We start from the raw sequence: 27,417 nt of genomic DNA on the forward strand, positions 1-27,417 counted from the left end.
CTGAAAGGACCTTCTTGATGTGCTAAGGGACCAGTCATTATTTATGTGGGGGGGTGGAGGGGATTTTTTTTTGTTTTAGCATGAAAGAAAAAACGTGACCCACCCCTTTAAGCCCATTAGTTAATTCTTGACCCACCCCCATATAACTTTATATAAGAGGTGACCCACCCCCAACCCCCTTCAATCTATACCTCTATAAGGAGTTCCTGTTCACTGAACGAAATCAGCATATCTTGTGGACCACTGTCCTACCCTGCGGCCACTTCTTGTTGATGTGCCTTCTTGTATTGTTACAGTATGACTGTCATCATCTGATTCACTTTTGCTTTCACTTTCATCACACAAAACAAGGTCATTGTCACTGTCACTCTCATCACTGTCCTCACCAACACTGTTACACTGACGCTTGAAGGAAATGTAGATTGATTCGCTTGATTTTGTCGATTTTCTTTCCGTTATTGCTAAGTTTATTATGCTCAATGTATTTGTCCTCGGGGGCTTTCAGAGTGTCAAGCTCCCCCTTCTCTACAAGTGTTTTCCAGTCATAGCAATGTACATCTTTTAAGGCTCGAACGTGCTTTTCTTTCATCGCTCTTGCTTACGGATCTCATTGACACTTACTTGGATACCTACATGTGACATCCAGTTGTGTTATATTTTATGTCCAGCATTGCATTAGAATTTATTTAGATCTTCAACATGAATTGTAGTGAGTGTGATTCTTTACAAAACACACAATGACCCACCCCCAATCATCGTGAAATTCTCTTTTGGCCCACCCCTTTTCTCTAAAAAATTAGGCCTGGCCCACCCCATGATTTTTCCCCCCCACCCCCCTACATAAATAATGACCGGTCCCTAAGAGGCTTGATCAAGGTGAAAAATTAAAATATCCTTTCCAAACAGATGCAGCGGCATCCTCTTGATTGAATCAATCGAGGAATGATCGAAAAAGCAAGACAAGACCTCGAAACAAACATCAGATCATCAGACAAATCAGAGTGGACGATCGAAGCCAAGCTCGAGGCGAGCGTGACGTCATACGTTTACGAAATCTTACCGAAGATAAGAGGGCCTTTCGACGGATGTTATAGAGTACCGAAGTGATGACGTCATAAAAATGAAATTTGTGAAATTATGGGATTTGTTAAGATATTCTGAAAGAACAACGTCCAAGACACCTACTCGCCAAAAATTAGCAATTCGGGGCAAATTGTCTCTGAGATATTAGACCAGTTATGCTGTGACGACTCCATACAAATCCTTCTAAATTTGGCTTGGTTCATAAGATTAGGAACCAGGTAAGATTTAGAAGGATTTGTATGGAGTCATCGGAGCATAACTGGGTTAATATCTCAGAGACAATCTGCCCCAAATTGCTAATTTTTGGCGAGTAGGCGTCTTGGACGTTGTTCTTTCGGAATATCTTTACAAATCCCATAATTTCACAAATTTCATTTTTTATGACGTCACACTTCGGTACTCTATTAAACGAGTGCTCTCCTGCCGCCGCCATATTGGAAAGCGAGAAGACCCTGGGGACGAGGTTGTATGGTGAACGAGTCCGCGGCGGTTTGGACGAGCCCACAGGTAGCCCAAGCTCGAAATATGAGCATCGGCGAGCATCGGCATTGTTGCTCACGTTGACACAATAGGAAAACAACGGGAGCAAGAGACTGTCTCCCACCCCGAGTGTGAGTAATTTGAGTCTCAGGCCGTGTCGCTATCTGTCAACGGTAACGCGGAGCTCAGGCCGAGCCTCCGTCGATCGGCAGGACTTTTCCGCGGATGGCGGGTGGCGGGTGGCGGGTTAAAGTCCTGAAAAGTCCTGCCGTCTGTCGATGGCTTTAGACGGGAAAGGTTGCAGAGATTTGCGACCTTTGATTCGCTCTCGGTGCAAAGGAGTCTTGAAGCAAGATAACGAATGGCAAGAAAGTGTGGACCACACAGGAGAGACGTAACACACATTTTAAGTAAGGTCAGCTGTTTTTTATTGAAATCCTTTCATTTTCGTAGGTTACAGAAACGATAGGTTTTTCCCATACAAATCCTTATATTTTGAATGTTACGCAACCCCAGGGGGGGGGGGGGGTACTCGGGATTTCAAGTGACGGGGATGATCGAATAATTTTTTTGGGTTTAAAATTTTCAATTCCGGGATTTTTTTGGATACGAAAATTTGGCAAGTATTTTTTTTGGGTAGCTTGATTTGAGTAGGGATTTTTTGGGGGTATTAAAAAGAATCGGTAGTGCCCTGGCTGTGTAGTTCGGCGAATAAAGTACTGAAAGTACAAACAAACGTGTTTTGCTGTTGTTTAATAGTTAACTATGGTGTCGCTTTACATCACACGTGTTATAGTCTGTACAGGAATGAGATCTTTTAGTGGATGGCAATCCGTTGATATTAATTTCTTTAATATCAACGGATCGCCACCCACTAAAAGATATCATTCCTGTCCAGAAGACGTATGTACATAATCTTAAGAAAAAAGGCTGCGTACGCCCAAAAATTAATACAGAGCATTTTATGAACACCTTTGTAAATAGGTTGATTTTTAAGCTCCATTTATTGTAATGATACACTTTTTTAATATATACATATAACGTAGATATTTTTATCATAGTTTTTATCTCTCTTGTTGTAACATAAGATATGTAGTTTTATCTTTTGGTGAAATAAAGACTCATTATTATTATCATTATTGTCCAGTGGTGCCCGGCCGTGTACGAGACTTCAACCGCTTCCATTCAGTCAATGGGCTTTACCGTTACTGGAATTCCCTTTTGCTTTAGTGAACTTTTGCTGTTAAAATGACTGCCAGATGAGGGAAAGGATATATTCAGATGGCATGATGAATAAACAAACACGAGTGTTCAATTTCCAATGTTTTTCTTTGTGTTATAGCATTACCCCTTTCTGAAACTTTAAAGGGCCGCAAAATCGGCATGGGATTTTTTGGGGGTTAATTTTTGGTCCAGGGATTTTTTGGGGTTTTGCTGGAAGTCCTAGGAATTTTTTTGAGTCTTGACTTTTGGCTCCATTCGATCATCCCCGTCACTTGAAATCCCGAGTACCCCCCTGGGTACGCAACAATGCCGATGCTCGCCGATGCTCATATTTCGAGCTTGGGCTGCCTGTGCGAGCCCAGTTCGAAGTTCGGAAGCCGATCGAGCAAGAGATGAAAGCATCACTAGTGAACGATCTGTCAGATCTGTGGGAAAAATTGCGAATCGAAAGAATGGACATGGAACTGCAATATCTCTGCTTTGAATTTCCGGAGGAATTGAGACCGGGGGTAATTTTCCAGCGGAATTATTCGCCTCGAGCGACGGACACTCCGGGAATCACTGTTCTGCCTTGTCCTTCTCTTAGCAGTGGAACACCAAAATAGCGCTAACTCGCCGAAAACGCTTCAAAACGGCCTGAGACGCGGGCAAACAACAAAGAATACAACAAGGCAATAAGGTACGTCGATTTTATTTAAAAACATAACATTTTTTCTCTCTTTTAAGAAAAACCGTTTACATCCCATACAAGCCTTTGTAAGTAACCGTTTGTAACACAACACCGCTCGCAGGCAAGAGCACGTCCACGTTCATGTAATGAGCTTGGGCCACCTGTGTTCTACCTTGAGGGGAGAGTCGAGGGGAGAAAGGGGCTTGCGCCGTGGAATGCACTAATCAGCAATCGTTTGGCTGCCCAATCGTTTTAGTTCGCTGTGTGCAGACGTTGTTAAGTTTTTCTCTTTGTGTAGGGGTCACTGATGTGTGACACAATATTACACCACCGAATCCAACTTCGTGCACAAATCTTCTGGTTTTTTCTAAACGATCAACTTATTAACAGTCCGGATGTAATCCTTGTTGAAGCATAAAAAGTCATGACCAAAAACAGTGGAAACAAGAAACAGACGAAAAGCCAACGTCGAGAAGAGCTTGAAAGGAAAAGAGACGATCGAGTGAGGCGAAATGCCATAAAGAAAGAGCGGAAAGCGAAGGAGTATTTGGAAGACGATGACACTTTTGTTAGTTTTTCAAACCAGTTGGAGGCTTTGAGTTTGAAAATCAAGGATATTCCTGGAGATGGGTGAGTTATAAAATAAGCCCGTTACGAATTTCGCGCGAGTCGGTCGACCTAATACATTTTATAAAGAGGTTTTGCTTCCACGATTGATTTTGCTTGATCATGTCACAATTGATAAGTAAGTGCATAATACCCTACCACTTTAAAGCTGTATCCCCTAAAGAGCTGGATACTTGGAAACGCAGTTATCCCTTTTATGCGCTTTTCTACCTTCAGTGGCTTTAACGACAAATAGACATACTACCGTAAAGTTCCGAAAGTTAAACGAGCCTTGTCACTTTCGGATTTAGCAGCCTTTTCCTATCACTACTTTCGGAGGGTCGCTAAGCCCTTTTAGTAAAATCCAACAAGTGGTCTATTATCAATGCTGCATTCTGATTGATTGAGCTACTACTAGGGTTTATGTTATAGCCCACTAGTAGCGAAAATAGGCTTTTTACATTATGCTTTTGCTTCCCCACTAAAATGCTCCACCTTAATGCTACATTTTTCCCACTAGAAGCAATGACTAAATGAAAACCATACAGACAACATGTACTAGTGTTGTGAAATGAACTAACTCAGAACGATCTAATCATGGAACAAAGTGACTGGATACCTCAACTCCTTCACTGATGGTAGTCTGTTCCAATGACAATCAGTGCACGATGTGTTGGTCTAGATCTATCATTGAACATTACTGCCATTTCTCTACACAGATCAGCAATGAATTTAACTTCTTCTATTTTCCTAATTTAGATCACTACGATTCAGATTGGTGTTGTTCACTTCAGCATATTTCTGATGCATGAAAATGAAAGCCATAAAACTCTGGGAGGGGGGTACTCGACCAATATTTGGGTTTAGGTGAGCTGATGAGGGTTTGAAACCCTGACCCTGTTTAGGACAAAAAAATCCTAAAATGCAAACCCTTAATTTTCATTAGGACAAAGGACAAAATGCACACCGTCTTCTTTTAAAGCCAGGAATACAACTTTGAAGAGGCAGGGTATTCTCAGTTACTCCCCAAGCTCTAAGCGACCAGTTTAAGTTGGAAGAGACGGGGTGGAGGAGAAATTGGGGGGCCTTCAACTTTTTTTGGATGGAATATGGGGGGCCTTAAAATGCCAAAAGATGACCTTGGGGGGGTCTTCAGGTTTCTTTTAAGTAGCATCCCTACTGAGCAGCATGATGCTTGAGTATTAAAGGACCTGATTTAGATTCAGTTTTAAACAAAGTCCTATAGAGCGGTTTTCACTTGACTGTCGAAAGTAATTGGTTTTGGTTTTGGTTTTAGTTTTACTACGCCCTTTGGTTGGCTAGTGTATTTACTTTGGTTTTGGTTTTACGACAGTCAAGTGAAAACCGCTCTATTGTGTAATACTAAAACAATTTAATCAGCATCTTGACAAAAAGATTTAATGCTCAAATAGTAGGTGCATCAACACAACATCCATTATTGTGTAACACTGAAACAATTTCATCAGCATTTTAACAAATGAACACATGCATAAAGTCATGTTATGCAATCTCACTATCCAAATCATTATTTGTAGATGAGGTTGATGTGGACTCAACTGTCTGTGTCACTGTCAAGTTTTTTGCTATTAGAACATGTACTGCTCATATAAAAAGCAGTAAGCTTTGGCTGATTATCTTCTTTCTTCCTTGATCGGTCCTGTCAGCCTCTAACCTTTCGATGGCTTGTCTTATCTCAATTATAACACAATCACTGATATATCCTTGCTCTATTAGCTGTTTGAGAGGCTCTAGGTGAAATCTCTTTCTCAGTTTAGTGTGAAGTGCTTCTCTGTTGCTAGTTAGCACATTCAGAAGTGACAGTGAGTAAGAACGGTAGAGTAAAGAAAATGTTATTTGTTATTACCATTTGGGTATTATGTAAGAAAGGAGGACCCTTAAATCTTTTAACATGATTGAAGGGGGGGTACCTAAAAACATGGGTGCTATTGAGTAGGGGTCTGGATATAATTTGGGATAAGAAACAATTTCTCCTCCAACCCCCCCCCCCCCCCCCCCAGCATAACATTCAAAATCTAAGGATCAATATGGTGAAAAAACATATAAACATATCATTTCTGTAATTTTGAATATTATCGAAAGATTTCAATAAAAATGGTCTACTCCTTACTTAAAATGTGTGTGTCATCTTTCCTGTGAGGTCCAATGATCAATTTATGGCCATTTTATGGGGTTTTTTTGAGAAAACTGGACAGAGGTCAATCATTGAAACACTCTGTGAATTGTTTTAACAAATAGCATGTTATGTAAACCTCAGCTTATGTTGGTACATGTGTACTTATAGAAATTGCCTGTTTCGTTCTTTGGGAGATCAGATTGATGGAGACCATACAAGTCATGCCCGTCACCGAAGAGAAACAGTTAAATACATGAGAGACCATAGAGATGATTTTGAACCATTTATGGAGGACAACATAACATTTGATCAACATTGTAAGTAGTGACATTTGAACCAAACCCTTTAGTGACTATTAGGAAATTATGAAATTAAGTTATATTTAAAGGTACTTTAAATTATGAGTTGCCAACTTGCATGTCTAGCAGTGCATCAAATTGAATAGCTATTACTACAGGTAATCACATGATTTTGAGTGCAATTTGGAATAAATAAGCACAAGTAAATTTTTTCAAAGGCTAACAAAATTGCCCGAGCCCGTAGGGCGAATGCAATTTGTGGTCTTTGAAAAATTTATGAGTGCTTATTTATTCCAAATTGCACAAGAAAAATCATGTGATTACTTATTAATAATATTCATGAAAAAATTGTGAGATAGCTTTAAAATCTCTTTAATAGGGAGTCAACACGTGTAAACTATGTGCAAAAATAAATTATTCAAATTCTGCAAATATCGTCACACATGCAGTCAAAACAACATTTTGCTCCATGTTTTTAAAGTTTGCAAGCTGCAGAAACGAGCTGAACAGTTCATGGAATTGTTCAATGTGTTTGAAATAAAGATTCTGGGTTATTACCTCAAGTTTTCCATTCTTCAGAGAATTTCTTCTTCCTCCTCTGATACTTGCTGAGCTTTGTTTGGGCGCTTACCACAGCCAGCCAAGCAAAGCTGTTTTGCTTTGTCCTCCAACACCTCTTTGGACAAACTAAATTCTCGGTCATTTTCTCGGTGCAGCCTTTGTCCTTTAAGTGTCTATCAAGCGATGCCATCATTACTTTAAGGCTTTCTGGTTCATAATCTTCACCCTTTTTATTGTTTACTTTGGCGTAGAAATGCTCGAGCAAAGTGTTAAGCTCAGCCGGCTCATAATTTTCTATGTCATCAGTAATTTTTTATTTCCTTATCTATGCACCAAACAAAGAGCCAAAAACCAGTGCTTTTCACAATGTTTTCGTTTTTAGAGCGGTTTTTCTTCTCCTCTACATTTGTTTCAGTTGCAAACACCAACCATTGCGGTTTTTGCACGAAACTGGTCTGCAGCGGATCCAAATTTTGCGCCATTTAGATGGTGCATTTGATTGGCTCTTAGTGAGTTCCTTTGTTTATTAGCCAATCAGAATGTCATGTTTGTTACTCTTTTCTGCACTCAATTACCTTTTTTCTGCACTATGTTACCCAAAAACTGCATTCCTCTTAGCCAATCACAATTGAGAAACTTTTTCATGTATATTATTAAGATATAAAACATAAAATAAAAAAAACGATAGTGTGTAAATGTACAAAACTTATTGTAAAAGTGGCTTCAAACCCTGCTTTATAGACACCTCATTATCACGGACAGTTTTCTTTGTCCCTGGGAAAAGCCCTTACATTTTCTCCAAATTCAACCTGCTTAATATGGACACCCGTTATGTAGAAAACGGTTTTGATTAAGTAATATGTAGATGATCGATTTCTGAGTGTTTCTATGGATTTTGTCTATGGAGTGATGGCTTTGTGAGGGTTTAGAGATGTTTAATTTGGCAATGCTAATGTTCTTCATTCTTACTCAAGGATTATAAAAGGTGTTTGTTTTACTTTAATAAAATGACCCACTTAATATAGTTCTAAACCCAATAATACAGACACATTCTATGGCCCCTTCAGTGTCCCCATCAACAGGGTTTGACTGTACATTTCCAAGAAGAACAAGTTGCTATGGGAGCATACACTTCGGCATCATGGTACAAGTGGATTAATTGTGAATGCGGAGGAATAGTAAGAAAATGATATTTTTCCGGATACCCTTCCATACAAATACCCTTACTTTTCTCCTTTTGTGTAACAGACATCTTAACTTCTTCACCGGAAGTCTGCTAGGTGCATAACCACGTGGCTGTAACCCATTTTGATTATAATGTCTGTCATAAATAAATTACACACGACGAGATCTCAGTTCCACTTCCTTTATCTCCTCCACAACAACACGTTCCTTGTACATGTACAGTTAACTTCACACCTTCTTCAGCAATGGAGCTTACTAACATCGGTACACTCCCTGACAAAACTTGCCGAGAATTCACAATCTCCACACTAGGTAAGGTAAGGTAAGGTAGCACCTTTATTTAAAGAGGGTAAACACATGACAGTTATGAAAAAACTGATAAACTTGTGGCCCGCTATAAAACATAAAAACAAAATTGATATTAAAATAATTTTACACTGTCACTATAAAAAGATAAAAGTTAACATTAATAGACACAATTTAAAATTATTTAGAAGTTTGAACTATTTAAAAACTATTAACTATCTAAAACAAGTTATTTTACGGACTTAATATTTAAAAGAATCATATTCAAAATTACCTGTCTCTTTTTGCTTAGCAATCAAATTCGTATACAATTTCCTTTTTACAGATTTCACATTTTTTACCTTCTTTACGTCCATTGACAGTTCGCTCCAATTTCTAATAGTTCGCACGCTAAAGGTAAAGCCCCCTTCTGTGTTTTTCTTAAAAACAGGACAATGAAAATTCAAATTTGCAAAACAAGTGGATCAGTTACGAATCTCAGAATTTGTCTTTAATATAGAATTAAAATAATCTAGAGTTTTACCCTCTATTCTCTTATTGACGTAAAGGCTATAGAACATCTACTTATATATGCCTCAATAAAAAATGAAATCCAGTTAAGTTCATTAAACATACAATGTGGTTAATGTGCGTGTTGTTCTTTTGGCATCCAATATAATGCGTGCAGCTCAGCTCTTCTGCATCCGTAAGACTCTTTGTAGCAATTCTTTATTACATGATGACCAGATTGGACTCAGGTACAGCATAACCGGCTTTTAGTGGCAATATAGAAAATTAACTTGTGTCTTTGCTTGAGATAAGGACTAATAAGCCTCAAAAGTCCAAGTCGTTTTGACAGTTTCTTACGTAATTCATCTATGTGTGCTTGAAAGCTAAGATCTTTATCAACGATTAAACCCAGTAACTTGTGATAAGATAACTGGTCGACATTTGTGGCGTCAAGGCATAGTTTTAAGGTGGCTGTTTCCTCACTAAACTTATGTTGTAACCTTTTTCTCGCAACAAGTGACACTTTAGTCTTCTTTTCAGTTGACCATTTCTCGATATTCTCCAAGTCATTAGAAAGAGCCTGAGTGAAAAAAGTGATATTATTCCAGTTTGCACTCAAGGACTGAGGATAGTTCATGTGCAACATTGAAACATAAACGAGAAATACATATCTCGCAATAACAGTTGAAAAGTCATTTTTTTTGTAGCGCCACTCATGTTAAGCCCTATTGGGTGGGGTTAGAAACTGGATGGGTAACCCACCGGGAATAGCATCCTTAAGGTCCCTACTTTGTTGTTTCTTTTCTTCTTCTTTTTTGCTTATTGTGAGGTGTTATTTTTAAAAGTGTACTGAAAAGCATATTTAGTTATTTCGGCCCGGATTTAGAAAAAAAATCCACAAACACGGCAGTACAGTTTGCGTGAAAATCATTACACTTCTGGCCCTAGTACTGAACTGAAAGTTTGATCTATCACAGGGTTGTCACTGAGGGCCAGGGTCGGGGGCCGGGGATTTCCGATCCCCCGGCTACTCAGAGTATGGCCCCCGGCTAAATGTACTTTCATCGTTAAATTAAACCAAATTAAATTTACCTTTGAAACACACAAAGACTATCCATCAAACTAAATGCAAGTTTCATCTGCAGCAGGTTTAAGTAATTTTGAAATTCTCGTGTGCTAAAACTAAGAAATGTTGGAAAAAGACATCTGACTTAGATTAAATTTGGTATTAGTACACATGCGCGAAAACTCTCCTTTCACGAAATGTCAATAGGGAGGTTTAGCGAAGACAACGGCGACAGCAACGAGAATGTCAAAAAAGCAATAGAGTGTTTTTACGTGACGTCACGGCAGCCATATTGGTGTCCCAAAACAATGAAACGATGGCCATGTTGGTGTCCCAAACCAGTCCTGTGGGGGTTGAACTCTTCTGTTATGCAAACGCTTTCTTTTGTTCCAATAAATTTGCATAGATGCTGGCCACGTGAGTGAAAACACTCTATAGGTTTATTGAGCAAAACAACTAGTTTGCACGTGCATCACGCTTTTTTGTACATTTCTTTGCCGTTACTGCACGACTACGACGTGAAAATGCCTATTTTCACATTTTATGGAGGACGCAAACAAGCGACGACAAGCTTTTCTTTCTCTTTCTGAACTTGAGTGTGGTCCCAAAGAAATCAACTCCAGGGAAATTGGCCTACATTAGCTATTTTCAGCGAATTGAAATAAACGTGACAAAGTTGGTAAAAACGCCAATTCATTTTAAAAGTGACGTTGTCGAAGCTAAATGCCCCTAGTTTCAACCGTTGTGTCGGCTTTGTGTTGAACATGTCGAACAAGTGGCAAAGGAATCTGCACTCTTTGTTCACGATGAAAGACCTGAGCAGATCTCTGTTGACACCACAGAAGAAGTTGAGGCATCATTTGACCGTTAAATCTCCCTGATGCTGATGTTGATGTTGAATATAACGATGAAGGCTTTGAAGATGAAGACTATGACTGATTGCTATGTTTAAAAAATTGACATTTAAGTGACCAGGTCTACATTTAGCTTTAGGTATCGAGTGTATAGAATAATGCACAGTCAATCGGAAATGTTCGATCATTGTCCGCAGGTCATGATCAGATCCTCTCAATTCTACTTCCAAGAAGTTATATATAAAAGGGAAGTTAAGCATTAGCATTACTTTTGCATTCTTCTCCTTGAGTCTCGTTTTGACATCTCAGTGTCATTTATAAAGTATTAGCCCTGTCTTTTAAACGCTTTTCTGTAGGTCAGTTTCTTTGTATGTTAAGAGATGTTTCGTTCCTAAATTCGAGACCACCAATGTTACCAGTTGTGCAGTTTAGTTTTGCCATATTTTATCCGTGATTTTTTGTACGTTACATTTGTTTTAGCTTTATCATACTTTTATTTTTCAACAAACCATAGTAACCTTATGTTTATGATGCTTTTTCGTACATTCATCGTCCGCTTGTCTTCTTTCCGCTTCTCCGTGGGTTAATTCATTTGTTATTTTAGTTTTGTTTTTGTTTTGCGTAAGTTGTTTCGTTCTTACATATAACTAAATGAGGATTTACAATTGATTTTATAGCGCATGTTAATTCATTTGTACCATATAAGAATCGATTGTCGTTTCCACGTTTTTAACATTTTGTAAAGTATCATTGTGATTTAACACTTCACTGGCCAGCATACGCCTTGTCTGCATGAAGATAAGACTGCGCAGATAACATGACCGGTGCCTACCTGTCATTCTTTTCAGACCTGGTGCTTACATGTATATTCCCATTTGGCGGCCACTAAAAAAACCTTCCAACGAGCCTTTAGGTAAAGTAAAAACTTATTATTTTAGTGTCTCAGAATGTTGTAGTTTTCTTTAACAAAGACGTGATCATCATAAAACCGCTAATGATAGCTGTACTCTTGATGAAGATTGCATTTTTGGGGCGGTAATGCCTTTTGGAAAATGATAGAAGTTTCACTTCAAAAACTTCTTGGGGGGTGGGGGGGGGGGGGGCTCCATGACTGCTTGGGACTTCCCCTGCCACTAACAACAAATACCTGGCAACTTGAAATCTTAGTGACAACCCTGTTATTAGCTTGGAATTTAACAGGCAAACTACACTATATAATAAAGGTGGGTTTTCCACGTTGTAAAAGGGTTTCCAAGCTAGATTTTAGAGGGAAAAAATAAGGTTTCAGCAGTAAAAAGCCAAACTGAAATGCACTTGGGGGAAACATATCGTGCAACATAAGCAAACTCATCTGCAAAGTGAGACGCACTGAAAATTGCTCTTGTATCTCGATTTTTGCTCACATTTTGAGGCTACCAGCCCAAATTGCTTCGATGTTCTCTGCAAAATACTTTTGCATTGAATATGAATAATAAATAAGGATAAGAATAATGCATCAGTCAATCCCACTTGCGCCCAGGGGCATTTGCAAATTTTGCACTGCTCGGGGGCCAGGCATTTGCCGACCCCCGGGCCATTCCCGAGCTTTTGACATGCACGCGGTTTCCCATCAGAATATAACTACAAAAAAGGTTTGACTGGAAAAAAAGTAGATTGGCTTGTCTGTAAAGGACAGGAATAAATTGTAGAGGGTTGTAAAGGCATGTTCTCGATTTTACATGTATGTTGCATTTCTTCATTACTTATAAAGCCAGAATTATGTAGCGAAATTGAAGCTCTCGATGTGAATTAACGTTTTTTGGTTATTGAATCAAATTTCTGTTGATATTATTTGAAGAACATCCTTTCATATTTATAAAACTATTCATAACATATAACATTACAGCGCTCTATTAATTTTAATGTCAATAATTTTATATCAATAGTAAAACCATAAACTGGTGCATGTCGTCGCGGTGTGAAGTCTTAATTAGAAACCTTGCGCTATTACAAAGGAAGACATTAATTGAAACAAGAAATCGCACGTTAAAATGGCACTATTTGACTGTACGATCAATGAAAAATGTTGCAGTGTTGATAGAGAAAGGGGCATTTGCCCTCTTTTTGCGTCCCCACCCCGGGGGATTTGACAGCTCAAGAGTCCCCACCCCCGGGTATTTGCCATCCAAGGCAAAAAAAAATGCTAATGCCCGGGGGTCAGTCCGGGGGGGGGGGGAGGGGGGAGGCTGGGCGCAGGTGGAATTGACTGATGCATTACATCAAAGATGTCCAAGATAGCTCGAACTAATTCTGAAGCAACTTCGGGACATTCAGATGCAACTTTGAAACATCCCTCAGCATTGCAAATCCTTTACACAGGGCCAGCGCAGGGGGAGGGGCTGGGGGGACAGAGTCTGCCTCCTCCCTTCAATTGAAGAGGTGGAGCAGCCCCCTCCCCCCTCCACTTGGAAAAGTGCTCAGCGGGCCCTGTTACATCACGCTCCGCTGAAGTAAAAAGGTTCAAAGCCTTTCCTTGATACCTTCAGAAGACAAATGATCAGTCTTTGACTTTTTTGCTTTGAAGCAAGCGAATCGAACCAAAGTCATAGCCATTGTAACCACTGTATAAATTAATAAAATGATAGATAGCGGCCAACCGAACAACTTTATTGGTTGCTCCTCTTTAGCCATTTTATCATTTCAATCATTTTATTTGAACCAACTGATTGTTTTTGTCCCTTTTCCTCCATTTCCCTCCCGAAACCCACAAGTGCACAATATTATAGCTAATTTTCTTATGACAAACCACGTTAGGTCGTGGTGGAGCAATCGGCTAATCCCTCAACATAGCGTCTGACATGTCGCTGGTGAGTCGTAAGCCAAAACAAATACATAAATTATTAATTTTATTCCTCGAATAAGGAGCTGAAAGAAATCGAAGTGATTTTGAGATATCTTGAAGGAATTCCGGTCTTACATCATGAAATAGCCGTAACAAGCCAAAAAGTCACAAAACTTGTGTGTCCAATCTTAATTGCTCGAAACTAGTGCATAATTTATAGCTATTTTTCACACTAAAAACTACCTTGGGCCGCAGTGGTACAATCTGCTAATCCTTAACTTAGAGTCTCATCTGATCTGACAGCTGGCAGGTAAGTCCAGTTCAAATCCCGGAGAAGCCAAAAATAATAATAATTGTTTCTTCGTCTTCTTTCTCGAATAATAAATCAAAGAAATCAAAGTGATCTCGGGATAAATCGAACTAGTTCTGTTCTCACTTTGTCAAATAGCCCACTCTAACTGAAAACTCACGGACTTTGCATGCCCAACCTAGTGCATAATTTGCAGCTATTTTTCACAATACAAACTATCTTGGGCCGCAGTGACGCACTCGGCTAATCCCTTAACTTAGAGTCTCATCTGATCTGACGGCTGGTGGGTGAGTAGGTTCAAACCCCAGGGAAGCCAAAAATAATAGTGGTTTCTTTTTCCTCGAATAATAAATCAAAGAAATTGCAGTGATCTCAAGATAAATTGAACTAATTCTGCTCTCACTTTGTCAAATGGCCCACTCTAACCAAAAACTCACAGACTTTGGGAAATTCCTGAGCATCGCGAATCCTTTACTTTGTGCTCTGCCGAAGTAAAAAGCCATTTTAAAAAGAACGCAGTCTTCAGATAAATTTATTATTATTATTATTATTGATTTAATTAGGCAACAGCTATTTAATTATTCTTGTGTTATTTTTTTCTTTCCAGTACAAGATTTATCTAAGCTTGGAACATATGGGGGAAATGATAGCATTGTGGCTTTTGCAAGAAATCATGGGGTGAACATTGTCATACATCAGCTTAATGAACCTCGATGGGTGATTAATGGAGTTGATTACTGCAAAAATGGAGGGCAAATCCGTGAGCTTCATATTTCCTATCACAATGGTGAACATTATTCGTCAATACGGCACATTAGTGATAACACTTCAGAACCTGCTTGGGCAAAAATAAACCAAGCAATTTTCACTTCTGTTTCAATGGTGAGTACACTAACATCTTAAAAGAAACTTAAGTTGGTGCTCTACGAGTTTCCTTCTACTCATAGACCCACTGTGTCTCACTGCAAGAAAGGGAAATAAGTAAACTAACAGCTTTAACTTTTATGTCAAAATGAAATTCAGGTTAACCTAGGTTAATTCTCAATAATTACGGCTAGTAGAGAAAGGAAATAATAGAAATTGAGAATCAAACTACAATAATTGAACCTCCATTAAGTGGCCACCACGGGAAGCCGACTTAAAACATAAAAGACTTTAAAAGACTCAGGATTCTTAAATACTTTTTAATACTTTAATACTTTTCTTTGTTAAATGAAAATTGTTTTCTCTGTAAATGTTTTACCGAATTATATATATATTTTTTATTGACTGTTAGTAGTCTTTCTTGCAATTTCAATCGCTGTGTCGATTGTTTTCAGTCGTACATGAACATCGCTTGCAGGAGTACTTAAAATGCCGCACGTATCAAGCGCTTTTAAAGATTTACACACAGTTATAAAACCATTAAATAAAAAAATAAACATAATAAATTTTTTATTACTCTAATAGCGAGCTCTTCGCAGCGAAGAACCATGGGTAACAAAATTTGGTAAACTATCCATCCGAGAAAATTTGGTTATGACGTAACGTACACCCGCCTGCCACCCATATACACACTTCATGTAAGCAGATATCAAATGTCACAATGGATCTTGCACAACTTGACTAGCCTTTCATTTATGTAAGCCATCCGTATAAGTATGATTAGATTGACAGCTGTCAAAATTAGACATCCACTGACAATTATCACAAGACCATCTCGCGGGCTCAGATGAAAGACCAGTCATTTTGCCCAACATATAAGCTGATATAATATGTCACACTTACCAACTCAACATAAAAATGAAACTACGCCGGGCAGGGCTGTCGGTCGGCTGACAGTAATTTAAAGTTATATGCGCAAACAAAATTAAGGTCAATTGACAGGTGTCAAAATGGGACATGTGCAGACCACTATGAGAAAACTAATAATGTGGGCTCAGGTCCGCTCAGGTACACGATCTGGCATTTTCCACTACAAGCCGGACGGATATGTCTTACTCGCACTCGTAGTCCGTAAATTTGAATGTTCGCCATTCTAATGAAGGTCAATTGACAGCTGTCAAACTAGAGTATCTGCTGACCATCATCACCTGACTGTATCGCGGGCTCATTTTTCTACCCATTAAGGTCACATATTTTTTTAAGTTTTCCGCTGATATTTTGCTTGATCACAGGCTCAATAGTCCAGTTTTGAGTTCGCTATGACTGCTGAATTAAAGAACTGAAGACGCATTTTTTACAGCCTTAGCCTCCACCTGAAGTAATATATTCACAAATTCCAACGGGAAAAAGACCTGTTTATTACTCTGTCTATTGTGTATATTCAAATTTCAAACACTTACTTGCTGGAATTTCTGAATATTTTACTTTGCATCGAGGTTAACCCTGTATGAATGTGTCGTCAATGTTCGTATTCAGCGGTAATTTTTAATTCGAAACTAGACTATTCGAAGCCCCATAGCTTAGAAAAATTATCCATCCTTGAAAATTTGGAAATCACGTGACTGTACACCGACCACCCAACCTTCGGTCCATCCGCACCGCAGGCACACCAATGTTTAATCTCACACTTTCTAGCTAGTTTGGGAGCCTGCAACCTGATACTGTACATCCATGTTTTGATTTATTGACAGCTGTCAAAATAGTGTATCTGCTAACCAGTACCGCCTGACCGTATCGTGGGCTCAGGTATCGACCCCCTGAGTTCGAGTGTTTTTTTGAAGTTATACGCTGACAAGTTGCTACTTTTCAAATGATCGCAGGCTGAAATTAAATTTTTTTGAAATGCATATGAAATAAGTCATGTTCATGAGCCGCACTTTTAAAATTTTGATTTCAAATTGATCTCGGATGCGAAAATTCAACCGGCTTTTAGATGCAGGGAAGGCAATTGGTCGCTTTTGACAATTCAAAGAAAATGTTCCGAAGAATAGTTAGTTATGATTTTGGCTGTAAAAAGAAAGCTCTGAGCGATTTTCTTGCCTCGAGTTCATCTTGAAAAAGAGCAAACACTGGGAAGCCGGCTTAAAACATAAATACATGTAAGCTTATGCTTACCTGACTCATGATTTTCAGAGACCGTTTACTCTCAGTACTTGTCTCCGTGAATGAAAATTATTGTCTCTGTACATGGTGCACTGAATTATATTTATTTTATTGATTGTTAGTAGTCCCTCTCACAATTTTTATCGCTGCACCGGTTGTTTTCAGTCGTACATAAACATTGCATGCAGGAATAGTCAAAACTCTGTGAGTAAATATCACTCGTTTTTAAAGATAATTTACACATGACAAAACCATAAACACTTTTATAAATAAAGGGAAATAAAACCTAAACATAACAAATTCTCTATCATGTTGAAGCAGAAATGGTAACTCTATTAATTGCACTGCAAATTTGGTGCTTGTCAAAATTGAGAACCCGTCCGGCTAGCCAAAAAGATGATTTGGGGAATTTTTTTAGCAGAGCTCTTGCGCGTGTGAAGTGCACGCAGTGGAACACCATGGGTAACGAAATTTGGTAACTATCCATCCAAGAAAATTTGGTTATGACGTAGCGTACGCCCAACCTTACACACACCTCATGTAAGCTGATGTCAAATGTCAGAATAGACCTTGCACAACTTGACTAGCCTTTCAGTTATGTAAGCCATCCGCATGAGTATGATTAGGTTGACAGCTTTTTGTTTTTTTTTACTTTTCAGACTTTTATTAAAATATTATACTGCACAGCGTTACAATACTAACGTTACATGACATTGCATGATATTACATTACAATGATTTACAAATACATTACATTACATTACATTATGAACTTTAACGGTAAAGTAACTTAATACAAAAAAAAAGAAAAATACGTTCTAATTAGTACAGACGACACTAGGGTACAGAGTCCAAGGGCAGAAACCACTTTTTATTAAATTTGTCCATTTTATTAGTTTTAACACATTTTTACTTTTCTGTTTCATACTTAATTTTAACCTTGGATGAAAAGGCCGTTATGACTGGATTTTAGAGTCTGATTTCTTTTACAACCCCATAAGTATAGTTTAGCGATCAGTGTCAAATAATTCAGTAAAGGGCAATTCGTATATAATATTCCTGTAATAATGTCTTGTAAGGTCAGACAGATGAATTATCTTGTCAATGTGTAATAGTAATATGGAAATTCCTTCCAAAACTGCGTGGTGTGTCTACATTCGAAAAAGATGTGGAATTAAGGACTTTGTATTCAAAAGCTTTTAGATAAAGTTCAAACGCTACCTCATGTGGAAGAAGGAATACTTTTTTCAGCTGGTCTTGGGTTAGATTGAAATCTTGACACAAGTGTTTGGATTTTTTTGGACACTGGGCAATTATTCTTTTAATTATTAAGCTTATTTCTGAGCAAAGACAGTTGCTATTCTTTAAATGTTTTGGAACAGAGTGATGAAGCCCTGCCCAATTTAGGTAGTTAATCTTGCTAATTTTATTCGAAACAATAGTAAAAGAATTTGTGGTGTCAAATAAAAGATCATTTATGAAAATGACATCTTGTTCAAAAAGTTTTTTATAGAAAACAGGCTCATTGTCAGCATGTATCTCTTGTTATTCCACAAAATATATTGACATTCCCTTCTACTATCGAAAACACTACGAACTCAGACCACTTTTGAAGCATTTCGGGATAGAATTTAGAGGGAATATGTATCTCTTTAATGTCATAATTACAATAAAATAAAAAAAAAAGAGGCCCTCAAAAGGTTCCAACGAAAACCATAAAAAGCTTGAACTCCAAGCACCATTGTTGCACTGGAAGATCCTTTTCATCCAGGTTAGTCGTAAAGATTTAATCATACTTTCCAGATCGATCATTTTTAAACCACCGTTTTCATTTCAAGATTGTTCTGTGTAATTCATAGCTGGTTTGCTTATTGCACTTTTGGTTGAGAAATGCACCGCTTGTCGAAGTCATTGGAAATCCGATTTCGAATGGCATCGTTTTGAAAAATGAGCTTACTCACTTGCCCTTGCTTGACGCGTACAAAGAGGGTTGAAAAGTCTCAAGCGATTCTGGCCTGACTTGATGACCTTCAGGAGCAGCATCTCAACTGGTAAGCCTGAGCAATTACTGTCTTTGATGTGTTTTTTTTTTTTTTTTCGGTTTCCTGAGGTCGAGCGTAGTTTATGTGGCTTAAGTTTATACACGAGTAGTTCATAACCTACAACAGTATGACGTTTAAAAAGTCTTTAGACATTTTTTGACCACAAATTCAATGAAAGAATATTTAGTTATGATTTTGGCTGTAAAAAGAAAGCTCTGAGCGATTTTCTTGCCTCGAGTTCATTTTGAAAAAGAGCAAACACCCGGAAGCCGGCTTAAGACATAAATAAGCTTATGCTTACCTGATTCATGATTTTCAGAGACACTTTACGCTCAATAGACCTTGTCACGGTTTTTGACGCCATCTCTTGACGAGAAATTACAGTGTTTGTATGAGAATCTAATGTCGAATAATTTCCATAAGACGGCTGTTCTGAAAAAAAAATTAATTGTAAACTAAAGCTACAAAGCAAAGGATTGTCCTAAAAAATTTTGGAGGCGTACCTGTGGTTAAATTTTTTTATCGTTTTCACTAAAAGCCCATAATTGTTACCGTGCATATCACATAGGACCAGATTTTTGTAACTGAAAAGTCCCAGCATTATGGAATTCTCTTCATGAAAACGTTTTATAATGTGGTCAGTGCTATAATTTGTTGTGCAAAGGAAGCACGTGCTTCAATCGTCCTAGATATTGACTGAGTGCAATTCGTCTTACAAAATTGTGAAAAACTGCTGAATTATAGGTTTAAATAGTGCAAAAAAAGAACAAATTCTGTCTGAGGTCTGTATGACAAAAAAAAACAGTGCCTCATAGTACTATTTACCTCAGACGTGATGAAAAAAAAGTACGTTTAAAAGGCTGGTTTACACACCACCAGATTTGTCGCCAAGATTTACTTGTAAAGTAAACTTGTCGAACACAAAAAATCCGGCCTGATTTTTTATTTTGGCCTCCCTTTTAAACAGAGGAATGGAAAATGTAAATTGGCTGCCACCGAGGACTATCATGTGTTTCATAAAATTATATTTAATTTCGGAGCTGTCCAATTATCCATAGTCTCTCAAACGGAGTTGTTGGAGAGACTCTGAATTAAACTTGTAAAATTAAGGTGATGGGCGACTGGATTATTTTATGTGGGAATAGACCAATTCGGTTAACTCAATGTTGTACCCAATTCAAACCCCTTGGGAATAAAACGTTTTGTTTCAGGAATTTCCACATTATGATGCAAATACAATGCACAAATAGGTCTATTTCTTTTCCAGGTCTAATCTACTGTGATCAAACATGACTGCTATTTTTAGGTGTACAAATAAGACTATTAATTCGATGTAAAATTTGTTTCACTCTCGGACTGTCAAATTATTTTTCTCTAAAATCACTCTGCCGTTGCCTCAAAATTTAAGTCAGATGAATATGCCCTGATCTGTGGATTACAAGTTTATGGTTTGATTTAAATTATGAATTTATTATGGGAGCTTCGCATTTAGCCCTGGCGAAATCTATATATTTTTGTTTTCACTAAAAGCCCATAATTATTACCCTGCATATCACACAGAAGCAGATTTTTCTAACTGAAAAGATTTATTCTGACTGAAAAGTCCCGGCATTCTCTCTTCATGAAAACTTTTTATAATGTGGTCATGCAATGCTATGGTTTGTTGTGCAAAGGAAGCCCATGCTTCAATTGTCCTGGATATTGAATGAGTGCAATTTGTCCTGCAAAATTGTGAAAACCTGCAGAATTATAGGTTTAAATAGGGCAAAAAAGAACAAATTCTGTCCGAGGTCTGTATGATAAAAAAAAAAACAGCGCCTGACATAGCAAAGTTTACCTCAGACATGATGAAAGAAAGTATGTTTAAAAGGCTGGTTTACACCAGACAGACAGAGGAATGGAACGTGTAAATTGGCTGCCACCTAGCTGGACTATCGTGTGTTTCATAAAATTATATTTTGGGGGCTGTCCTGCATTTATCCATAGTCTCTCAAACGGAGTTGTTGGAGAGACTGTGAATTAAACCTATAAAGTTAAGGTGGTGGGCGACTTTAATACAATACACGAATAGGTCTATTTGTTTTCCAGGCGTAATCTACTGTGATGGAACATGATTGCTATTTTTGGGTGTACAAATAAGACTATTAACTTGATGTAAAATTTGTTTCACTCTTGGACTGTCAAATTATTTTTCTCTAAAATCACCTAGCCTTTGCCTCAGAAGTCACATGAATGTGGCCTGTGGATTACAAGTTTATTGTTTGATTTAAATTATGAATTTATTAATGGGAGCTTTGCTTTTAGCCCTGGCTAAATCTATATATTAATGTTCTTTCAAACACTGACAGCTCGCACTGCAAATTTGGCACTTGTCAAAAGTGAGTATCGGCTAGCTGTAAAGGTGATTTTGAAAATTTTTTGAACATTTTTGAATGAATGCAATTTGTCTTGCAAAATTGTGAAAAACTGCATTCTGCATTCCAAGGTCTGTACGATTAAAAAGCAGCGCCTCATAGTATGTACTGTTTACCTCAGATGTAATGTATAACTGAAAAGTATAAAAGGCTGCTTTACATGCCACCAGATTTGTTGGCCAGATTTTGTAAAGTAAACGTGTTGAACGTAAAAAAATTTGGCCTAATTTTTTATTTTGGCCTGCCTAATGCAACCTATAAATTACGTGTAAATTGGCTGCCACTGAGGACTATCATGTCTTCTAACCAGCCCTTATAGCATAAAATTATATTTTGGCGCTGTCCAATTAACCTTATAAAACACAGATGGTGTGGGTGGGCGACTGTGTTATTTTGTTTGAGAAGAATTTGTTTTCCAGGCCTAATCTACTGTGATCAAGAGCCATTATGCTCTTGACTGTGATTGAAGATGATTGCTATTTTTTGAGTGTACATACAGTGTATAGGGCTATTAACTCGATGTAAGATTTGTTTTACTCTTGGACAGTTTGCAAATTATTTTTCTCTAGAATCAGTTAGCCTTTCCCTCAAAAGTCACATGAATGTGCCCTAAAGTTAACTGATTTGTGGATTACAAGTTAATTGTTTGGTTTAAATTATAAATTTATTAATGGGAGCTTCGCTTTTAGCCCTGGCTAAATCTATTTATTATTTTTAAATAAAGTGTATCAGTGCTTAATTGCTGCTAAAAGGTGGCTCCGGCTGTTTAATAGAGGTGACCGAAGAGGTGAAGATGATTGCTATTTTTTGAGTGTACATACAGTGTATAGGGCTATTAACTCGATGTAAGATTTGTTTCACTCTTGGACAGTTTGCAATTTATTTTTCTCTAGAATCAGTTAGCCTTTCCTTCAAAAGTCACATGAATATGCCCTAAAGTTAACTGATTTGTGGATTACAAGTTAATTGTTTGGTTTAAATTATAAATTTATTAATGGGAGCTTCGCTTTTAGCCCTGGCTAAATCTATTTATTATTTTTAAATAAAGTGTATCAGTGCTTAATTGCTGCTAAAAGGTGGCTCCGGCTGTTTAATAGAGGTGACCGAGACCGCTAATAGTCTTTTCTGAAATTATTTCAGGTCGAAAGTTTTCAAGCTCTTCTGAAAGTGCTTGAAAACTTTCTTTGCGCCATTTCTCCCGGCTCTTTATGGGTCCCCGAGGATACCTAACCCATTTGACTCTGGAAATTTTTTCGAACAATGCGTTTGAAGCTGTTCTAGTCAAGGGGTATTCTGGTCACTGTTGTGCTATAAAGAGCTAAAACTTACCATGAAGCCATTTACAGGGCGTACACTTTGCAGCCTTTTTGATCCAGATGCAAAATATTAGCTTGTGAAGTTCAGGCATGCACAGACAGCAAAATTTCGAGATAGTTTTTCGGTTAACAAGTGAAACAGAGGTCTTGACTGTTACTTTTTGCTTTCTTTCCTCCCCTCTTTTTTCGCTTTTCTTGCCTCATTTTTTTCTTTTGCTGGCCATTTAGTAGGTTTCATTTTGGTGGGAAAAGCTTTTGGGAAAGCTTTAAGGATCTTAAGATTAGATGAAAGGAAAGGTACATGTACTATAGCTAAGGTGATGGTGATTAATATTTCTACCATAGGTGCATGAGTAGACTATTCTAAGCAAAATTAACTCTTAGGTAGTGGAGAAAGATTTTCATGGAAATTTCCAGGTCAATGTTACATGATTTTTTTGCCTTTTTCTCCGGTGTTGTTGACTGAATTGTGCTCATTCTGGGATGGTTTGAAAGATCTCTTCACTCTGCACAAGTTAGCGGACAAAGTTGTCCTTGACCATTAAAACTGATGATGTCACGAGCGGTAAAAGGGACATGGATCTGCACAGGCAGTTACGGGTGGATCAGGGGCAAATTGGTTAATACAAGGTGGCTGCTTAATGTGGAGCTTCAACTGCAGGTTGAAACTGCTCTTAACTGAATTTTATTTTGACCTTCAAAACAGTCAAAACATGATAATATGATTGGGGTATCTTGAATTTTAATCTGGGCAGTTTATCAAATGGTTTCTTGCAGTCTACTGAAGTACAATGTTCAGAGAACAGAAAAGAGAAGAAGACCAATGGAAAAGGAAAAAGCAAGCAGGCTATAACAAGCAGTACTGACAAAGGCATAGATCGTACTCTACAAGAGAGTGATCTTATGGCAGCAGAGGAATTAGTGTCGACAGCCACAGGTTGTAAGGTACTTAATCACTTTATAGTTTACTCGCTGACTCTTGTGCTTTTGTTACACTGTACTGTATCACATAGCACATCACAATCCAAATCCTTGCCATCTTACAAGTTATTTTGGGCTTCCTTCAGTGCCTCATCAAAACACACAAAACAATATGTACTAGCTAGCTAAGTTCTTGTTAGTCTCTCTCTACCATGTCACTGCATCTCATCCACTGCCTTTTGTGGCACCTTCCTCATATTGGCTCCCTGTAAAAAATCTCATAGGAGAGCGTCATTGGAGCCTTACAGACTATGTGACCTAGCCAAGTTAACTGTTTCCTTGAAGACCAGGGGCTCCATTTCGTCCAGTTTTTTTTAGTACCTTCTCAATAATTCTTACTTTGTCATACCCATAGTAATCTTCTCAAAAATGTATTATTAAAGGCTGATAGTCTTTTTTCTTTCTACCGTTATATTGTAAATAATGTTCCAGGCTGCTGCACTATATATCAGTGTTGTATTGCAGTCAAACCTCTGTGAAGTGCCCACTGAGTAGCATATCCTCATTTCAGTGTGTAGACTGGTCGCTCTATGCTTAATAATGGGTAAGGTCCACTAAAGGTATCTGCTACATGTCCTATGCACAATTTTGGCTCAGGGATTGGTGACGTCACTCCAGCATGTGAAAATTTAATACCAAGTTTAAGAAAGTTTTTACTGTTTTGCTAGGGTTGTAACATGAACAGAACTCACACAATATTTGGTCTTCATTTATTCTCAGGATTTGGTTGTAATAAAACAAGCTCTGATGGATAATATGTACAATGTTGATGCTGCCATTCATTACATTCTTCAGTTGATCTATGTTGCTGAGGAAACAGGTTTTTTCTTCCTGGGCATTTATCTTTGTTCTCTTTTTGATTAATTAAGAAGATTCTTGCTTGAACTCCTAACATTAATTTGCTGTCGGGGAGGAAGATTTTTATTTGAATATCGCAGGTTGGATTGAAACACGTAAAATAATGTAAACCTTGTTTTAATTATTGCTGAGGTACATCTTTACCAATCATTACCAGAAAATGTAATTTAAATAAAGTTAAAAGTAAGAGGTTCATTTATAGTGGAAAGTGCACTTAGCTTGCTAGTTTACAGGCGTTCCACTTAAACAATTAGAAAAATATAATCCAAAGAGAAACAGAATTTAAAACTGCAACTGACAGGAAGCAGCCAGTTGGCTATTTACAAGCATGGCCTCTGATTTGAACTTGGGACAACCGAGAAATCCAGAAAGTGGCCGGAGCGGGACTAAAACCTGGGAATGCTACATCACGACAAAGTCTGATGTGCTGACCGGCCACTTGGACATGCTGTCTCCTAACAGATGTCAGTTTCATTATTTTGAAAATACAGTACATTTATTGTTATTCATTATGAATAAAAATGCATGTCCGTCTGACATACAGTAGTAAGGATGGCTAGGTTGGTTTAAATTACATCTTAATTTTTAAATTTTATTTCCTTTGTTTTTTATGGCATAATAAAAATTCATATGTAAGGATTATGGAATTTTGGGTCCCGAATAGCAGATGTTTTTCCCAAGAAACGTCCCCATTGGTGAGGAGTGAGGGAAAATGGCTGAATTGGCAGTCTAATATATTTCATCAAAGCAATAAATTATTATTATTTTATTCATTCAACAATTTTTTTAATCTGACTGAATACTGAGAAGATGTAGCCCAAAAAATCACTGCTCGACGTTATGCATGCTGGAATGCAGATTTAAATTTAATTCATGTATGAGATGATAGTAATGGTATAATATCACTAAAAGTTTTTTTACAGAGTGACTCTTACACATGCACTAATTTATCTGTTATGTAAAAATGTAAAATTAAAAAATAAATATTGTAGACTAAAAATTGATAAAAGGTAAATGTAAAAGGTAAATGTAAGGTAGATTTGATAAAAAAAAATTAATTTGCAAATAAAAATTAAAGGTATAACAGCTAGTAGATAAAGAATACAAGAGGAACCCATAAGTGTATCTACAATGTAGGACTAAAATTGCTTAGAATTTTGCACTTTCTTACCCACAAAATGTGTATCCCGTGGATTGGGTATCCAGTTCGACTTCAACATTGCTTTTGTGGGAAGGGGGAGTATTTGAAGTGGGTTTTTTTTCGGGGATATGAATACTCTGGAGTATGGGGAAAGATACTGCTGAGCTGAATTTACTTCCCTGTGAAAATGTCTCAAATTTTCACAAATTCTGAGGTGATTAGGGAGGTTATTAAAAATCTTTCCAGGAGAGCCTTGAAAGGATTTTATCCTGCAGCATATGGGTAGTGCAGAATTAACTGTTGTTGTTTCTTGGAATTCACAAAAACATTTTAATAGCAGTTACACTCTTTTCTTAAGAAAATGGCCTTGACTGGGCACTGTGAAAAAGCTGTTAGGGATTGCTCCCCAAGCTCTTACAATGACCAGTATCACCTCCACTTTGTGCATAGACCACGTGTCATGTTTAAAGGACGAGTTGGCATTAATCCAAAGTTAGTTACCATGACAACTGATACACTGTTTACATTAAACCAAGGATTCAAGCTAATAAGGCTTTTAACAGCTCGGTCCAGATGTATTAATAATAATAATGACAGTATTGTCATTAATATTAGTGTTGCAACGGTATTAATATAATTTTGTTTGGTGTTGTTGTTTTCATTGTTTCAGGGCACAGATTGTCGCAGGATCTTGTTTCAACTAGTAATAAGCTATCAACTGAACAGATTCAAGCAGAACTTAAGTCTTCATGTGATGCCACATGTGACATTATTGAAACAAGTAGGCATTGTGAGAACAGGGATGGTACTTGTAAAACTTGTGTTAACTGTTTTAATGACAATGAAAGACGTGGACAGCAAAGAGAGGGATCTGTAACTCATTCACATGCTCAGCAGACTGAAGGTTTTCAAGGCTTTATAGAAGATCTAAAGGGAACTCTATCACCAAGTACCCAGAAGACAAATCAAAATTACGAACATCAAGGTGCAAGGCCCAAAGTTAAGAGTAGAACTGAAAATAGGAAGGAATCAGGCATTGCACAAAATTTGAGCAACAAGAAAAGAAAGGAACTTGCAAAGCAGGAGAAAAAGAATCGTAGAGAAGAGAGGAGAAAGGACAATGCTAGTTCACATATTGACTCTGACTCTGCAACAACTCAGAAACAACATACTGCATCAGCTGTTGTTCCTGATTTAGGCATTCTCGCCATATGAATTCTTACTGTCAGTAACTCCATAGGATTCTGACCAAATAGCACAGAATTAAAATTCATTGTTTTCTTTTTTAAACAGTTTTTGCAAATCCATGAAGAAATCACACAAGATATGACTTTTTTAAAACTTTTCCTTCATATTCCAGAGAATCCATGGTTTTCCAGGTCAGCATTAAACTGATTTCTTCACATCATTCAAAAGGTGGCCAAACAAACAAGATGCCAAGTGTATATAGATAAATTGCCTGATGACTGTGTTCGCCTTTTAGCCATACAAAACAGAGCCGTAGCAATAAAGTGATGTTTTGCTTCTGAA

The 27,417-nt window shown here is 37.7% G+C and overlaps 1 protein-coding gene across 1 annotated transcript; it reads left to right on the forward strand.

The window, feature by feature from the left end:
• Nucleotides 1-3,746: 3,746 nt before the first annotated feature.
• Nucleotides 3,747-27,417, forward strand: LOC140945630 (OTU domain-containing protein 3-like). The gene is made up of 6 exons (XM_073394657.1): nucleotides 3,747-4,087; nucleotides 6,387-6,535; nucleotides 14,717-14,991; nucleotides 23,685-23,852; nucleotides 24,609-24,708; nucleotides 26,558-27,417. Exons 1-6 carry the CDS (start codon nucleotides 3,882-3,884, stop codon nucleotides 27,100-27,102), a joined length of 1,443 nt encoding a protein of 480 aa, XP_073250758.1. The 5' UTR covers nucleotides 3,747-3,881; the 3' UTR covers nucleotides 27,103-27,417.

This window comes from Porites lutea, chromosome 1, assembly GCF_958299795.1.
Source record: "Porites lutea chromosome 1, jaPorLute2.1, whole genome shotgun sequence".
In the NCBI taxonomy this organism is placed as follows: domain Eukaryota; kingdom Metazoa; phylum Cnidaria; class Anthozoa; order Scleractinia; family Poritidae; genus Porites; species Porites lutea.

Coding starts and splice junctions, on each gene's coding strand:
- LOC140945630 (XM_073394657.1), top strand. CDS start 3,882: ATGACCAAAAACAGTGGAAACAAGAAACAGACGAAAAGCCAACGTCGA. Junction 6,536..14,716: donor CATAACATTTGATCAACATT/GTAAGTAGTGAC, acceptor TTTTCTTTCCAG/TACAAGATTTATCTAAGCTT. Junction 23,853..24,608: donor CGACAGCCACAGGTTGTAAG/GTACTTAATCAC, acceptor ATTTATTCTCAG/GATTTGGTTGTAATAAAACA.